Consider the following 5252-nt stretch of genomic DNA (forward strand, 5'->3'; position numbering starts at 1 on the left):
CGGTGGCGGCGGCGGTGGGCGCGGCGGTGTCTCGGGCAACGACCTCGCTGCCGCCGCTCACGCCCGAAGCGCCGGCCAAGGCACCAGAGGCCTGGCGGAATCGGCAGTGGGAGGGGCGAACAAGGACGAGGTGAAGGAGGAAGATGCAGACAAAGGCGAGGCCGAGACTGACGTCGCACCGCAGGCGTTGTGGGCGGCGCCGGCCCAGCCGCCAGTTACGACGGCGTCGTTTGTGTCGGGCCTCGCGGAGAGTCCGTTTGCGGACGCGCCGGCTGACGGCGGGCCTGAGAGCGACGGAGACGAGGGCGGAGATGACGATGGCGAGGCTTCGGCGGCTTCGGCGGCTTCGGCGGCTTCGGCGGCTTCGGTGGCGTCGGCGGCGTCGGCGGCCTCAGAGGCGTCGGACTCGGGCCGGCGGCGGAAGCGACGGAAGCGGCGCGGGCGCAAGGGCAAGGGCAAGGGCAAGTTGCGGGCAAAGCCCCGGTCAGGAGTGCCGGCACTAGAGCCGGCACGGCCCAGCACGGCCAACATTCGTGGGCCAGAAGGACGCGGGCTGGAGACAATTATTCGCCACCGGCCGGGCAGCAGTGTGGCCGAGGCCGGGCCACGTGAAGGAAGCGCGGGAAGCGCGGGAAGCGTGGCAGTCGGCAGCGAAGCAGCTGGCGAGGGGAGCAACCAGTCTCGAACCGAGGTCAATCTGCGGCGACAGGTCCGCGAGCTCACGCGCGAACTACAGAACGCGCACGCGCTGCATGACGAGACGCAAATGACCTACGAGGCCGAGCTGACACACAAGGACGAGACGATTGCGCAGCTAAGAGCGGAGCTCCTGGAGCGCGACGCGACGATTTCAGGCCTCACGCAGGGCTTGTCGGAGCTGCGGGCGTCCCTGGATGCGGAGCGAAGTGAGGCGCTGGCGGCCAAGGACGCGGTCATTGCCGACCGTGATGCCATCATCGCCGGCCTCACTGCCGGGCTTGCGGCGGTCAAGCAGTCGGCGTCGCCGCTGGAAGAGTCTAAGGCATCGCTCGAGGACGAGCTGGTTGAGCTGCGGACGCGGGTGGAAGAGTTGACGGCCGAGGCTGGGCGGCTGCGGAAGGAGAACATCACCGCCCGCGAGCGATGCGAACGGCTGCACGGTGGTGCGAGCATGGCCAGCGTCTCGGTCATCCGCAGCAGCAAGTCGCGGCGGTGAGGCTGTAGTACACGACTTAACCCTGAACGGTACGGTCGTTCGGACGCGTTGTCGCACGTCTCAAGGTGAACAACTCGATGATGCTCGACTTCTAGGTCACCGGCCGACGGTGCGCGACGCCTGCTTGGCCTGCGGCATGAGGTGGGAGGCGCGCCCGCGCTTGATGGCGGCTGACACGTAGACGCCCGCCTGAAGGATGCCCGACCTGGGAGCATGGGCGAGGCGCGCGAGGTGCCATACGGCGCCGATCCGGAGGAGCGGCGGGCGCGGACGGTGCGGAGCTTGTCGTTGACGACCCCGACGACCGGGAAGGAGAGTATGACAGAGTTGAACACAGCGGCGGGACGGGAGAGCGCGAGGACGTCTTGCGACGGACGAGCTTGCCAGTCGGCGTGGCTGCGCAAGTGGTGCCACGCCATCTTGTACTGGATTCTGGACGCCGCGCTCATCAACGCGTCCGCGCTCTACGCTGACGCGAGCCCACGCCCCGCCATGGCCGCCGTGCGACGCGACTGCCTCGCCTGCCATTTCTGCATCGCCGACTGTTTTCTGTTGTGGCAGCCATTAACGCATTGTACTACTCTTTTACTGCGATTGATGGACGTTGCGACGTCTGTGGAGCGTCGCCGGAGCGCGGCTTGTGCGAAGGACAAGTTTGTCTTCCGTACCGTAAAGGGTTAAAAGGCAAAGGCAGCATCCCGCGAGTAGGCCGGAAGCATGACGGTGGCGTGCGGCAGGTGCGGGACGATGTAGTCCTCCATCGCGCTGCAGCGGAGGCAGCCGCGCAGATCGAGAGTGCTGAGCTGGGGCCAGACCGGGAGCTGGGCATTCACGCGGGGCAGGATGACGCGAGAGACAAACTGGGACCAGAGAGTGGTGCCCCAGTCGACAGCAATCCTCACCTTGGTCAGCCTGGTGCAGGACTCGACAATGTCAGCCAGCACGTCCGGAGTCATGGGGCAGTCGATGACGGTGAGTGTGGTAAGGCGGGAGGCGGCGGCGACACCAGCGAGGAACGATGCAGAGACCGGGGAGGCGGGACGGATGATGCAGAGCGTGGTGAGACATTGCATGCGATTGCACAGGAGCTCGATGTCATCAGAGCTGGGCGATGTGCCGGTCAGCGCGAGGTGGGCGAGGGTGCTGGGCCAGTTGGTCTCGCGGCTGTTCTGGAGTGCGATTGTGAGGTCGTTGGACGGGCCGGCGCCGTACTCGGGCGATGACGGTGGGGTGGGGCCGTTGTCAGGTGATGGCGGCGGGTCTGGGCCGTTGTCAGGCGATGGCGGCGGGTCGGAGCCCTCCATAGGCACCGGGTGCGGCATGTTGTAGAAGCCAGGCTCCGGCAGCCGGCCTCGGCCTGCCAGCTTACCGCGCTTGCCGCGCTTGCCGCCGATGAGCTTAATAGACTTGTCAGAATCATCGTCGGTGTCGTCGTCGTCGTCGTCGTCGTCGTCGTCGTCGTCGTCGTCGTCGTCGTCGTCGTCGTCGTCGTCGCTGGACGACTCGGGCGGTAGAATGCCATGGATGGCCAGGCGCGCGACGTTGGCCACAACGGAACCAGAGAGCGAGAGCGACTCGAGGTGGGAGAGTTGGCGAGAGAGGTGGACCATGAGAGACTCCCAATCTAGAGTCGCGCTCGCATCGCCCAGGTCGCCGATGACAAGCTTGCGCAGATTGACAGCGTTGGCAACGGGTAGCAGCATGTGGGGTTGGCAAGGGCTTGGCAGGAGCAGCTCACGGAGCGAGCCAGCCAGTGGCGTGGCGGCGTTCACCTCGCCCAGAAGGCGGGGAAACAGCCAGCCGCCGGGAGCGAGGGCAGGCAGTGCGAGCGATGTCAGCGTTGTGACGACTGAGAGAGGGGCAAGAACGTCGGCATCGGCGTGGGGCCAGGAGAGGGTGACCAGATGCTTCAGGCTCGCGAGGCAGAGGCCAAACTCGGAGAGATAGTGGCGGGAGCGGACGGGGAGATACAGATGGGTGAGGAGAGGGCAGTCGCGGGCGAGGGCGAGAAAGGCCAGGTGCTCGCCAAGGCCGCGCATGCCTGCGATGTTGACGACCTTGATGTTGGGGCAGTGGGCGGCGACGAGAGCGACTCCATCGGCGGTGAAGTTTGGCCCGCGGTTGCGGGGCAGGACCGGGATGTCGAGGTACTGCAGATGCTGGCCGTGCTGCGGGAGGATGAGCTCCAGGATGCGGTCTGAGAGGAACCGCGAGTTGTTGTACTTGCGGACCGAGAGGACCGTCCAGAAGCACCGGTCGCCCAGCAGCCGCCTCCACTCGCGCGAGACGGTGGCGAGCCATCCACGGTCTTCCCGTGGCACGTACGAGAGGATGCCGAGCTTCATGGCGTCGTCGAGCGAGTGCCAGCCGGCCATGGCTGTGCGACGTTCTAAGACGAATGTGCCCGTCACGCACTTGCGAGGCACGTGCGGAGCGTTGGGTGGTTTTTTCCATTTGTCCCGGCGGTGGCGTGAGTCGTTGTTGTGTAAAAATTGTTAGCGGGGGGCGTGCTGTCGACGGGGCACCAGAACACACGCACCTGTGGCCATGCCCTCCATCCCATAATCCCATCACATCACCCAGCATCCAATGATGCCTGCATGACACGCATGGAACGCGGAATGGATCTCTTGGCGCGTGTGTTCGCTGGCGCCAGCTAGAGGCATAGATGGATGCCGACAGGAGCGATGTGGACGGGTTTGACGAGTGATCGGCTGTTCTGCAGTTGAGCGAAAAGCAAAGATCGTGTTCCATGAGATGTCTGTTTCAAGACTTGGGCTTGCGGTATTATGGTAAGCTCTGGCGGAAAGGACTGGCATAGGAGGCATCATTCTTGTGCGGCTGGTACACGAACAGTGTGTAGCATGTACAGGGCACTGATTTTCTGATCGGGATGCGCTCGCCCAGCTCGTGTCACGGCAGAGGGGGGGGGGGCAATTTCGCGAGAGCGGCGTTGGTGCCAGCCCCACCACACCTGCCACCACCTAGATGACGACGACGTCGGCCGTTGTGCCGTACTGGCCGCTGCGGCTCGGTCTTGCCTCCATCCTACTGGTGGGCTGCTCGGGCTTGACGGGTTGAGCCGGTCGCCTGGGGTGGGTAACTGTGCCGATCAACGTGACATGGCAGCCAGAAATGGCAAGAGCGATAGAAGCGAGGACATCTCGAGCCGTTAGGCGAGTAGAGGCGGTGCAAGTCCACAGGCTGCCTGCGACACATTGCGCGGCGATTAGCACAGTACGGGAAAGATAATATTCAAGAGGTATCGCAGTACCCGCAGTCGCTGTTGGTACACTGTGTGCAGGAGAGGGAGCGCCCCGAGGCGGTGCAGGCGCCGGTGGTCGTTGCGCGAAAACAATTCTCGTCGTTGGGCCCGATCGCCGTGGGGGCGGCCTCGTCGCCTTTCTCTCGCGGCGCGAGGTGGAGGCAGTGTTCGAGGCTGGCAGACCGATGGCTCTCAGCGGGCACACGCGGGCGATGGCCAAGGTCTTGTTGTCTCATGTGGCGCTAATCTACGTGCGCATCGGCTGTGGGTCGCTGGAGGAGCTCCTCGCCGAGGCCTTTCTCGTCGATCGGTCGTCGCAGCGAGAGCAGAAGCGGGCTGACCGGGCTCGACAACAAGAGCTCGGGCTCGGGCCTCGATCACGTGTGGGCGCTGAGCATCGGACTGACGCTGACGTGTGCGCTCGCCCAGGTCCACTCGATCACGGGCGGCGGGCACGGCTCGCTCAAGCCATCCAACGTGGTGGTGGACACAAGAGCGGACGGATGGTCATCAAGAGCAACCAGGGGATGATGGCGGTGGTGCCATCGGTGGCATACATGGCGCCGGAGCAGCTGCGCGGAGCCGAAGAGGGTTTCGAGGGAGGCATCTTCACCTTTGGCACGCTCCTCTACGAGATGCTCATGCGGGCGCCGGCGTTTGATGGCAGCAACGCCATGGAGGTCGGCCGTCAGGTCCTCACCAGCAACGCTGCTAGTGCGATGGCGGGTGATTCATCAAGCGGTGTTGGTCGGTCGATCCGCTGGTGAGGCCCATGGCGCAGGAGGCTGCGGA

At 65.0% G+C, this 5252-nt stretch overlaps 2 protein-coding genes across 2 annotated transcripts; one reads left to right on the forward strand and one right to left on the reverse strand.

Annotated features, from left to right (window-relative positions):
* Nucleotides 1–42: 42 nt before the first annotated feature.
* On the forward strand, nt 43–1378 carry AMSG_12463 (uncharacterized protein; the record flags this gene model as incomplete). Its single annotated transcript, XM_013897133.1, has 1 exon — nt 43–1378. A coding segment is annotated over one exon (1153 nt), but the record flags the coding sequence as incomplete, so codon positions are not given.
* A 386-nt stretch (nt 1379–1764) lies between these two features.
* AMSG_11566 (uncharacterized protein) lies at nt 1765–2514 on the reverse strand (the record flags this gene model as incomplete). Its single annotated transcript, XM_013897134.1, has 1 exon — nt 1765–2514. A coding segment is annotated over one exon (642 nt), but the record flags the coding sequence as incomplete, so codon positions are not given.
* Between the last annotated feature and the right edge of the window lie 2738 nt (nt 2515–5252).

Source organism: Thecamonas trahens (genome assembly GCF_000142905.1).
Source record: "Thecamonas trahens ATCC 50062 unplaced genomic scaffold supercont1.112, whole genome shotgun sequence".
NCBI lineage: Eukaryota > Apusomonadida > Apusomonadidae > Thecamonas > Thecamonas trahens.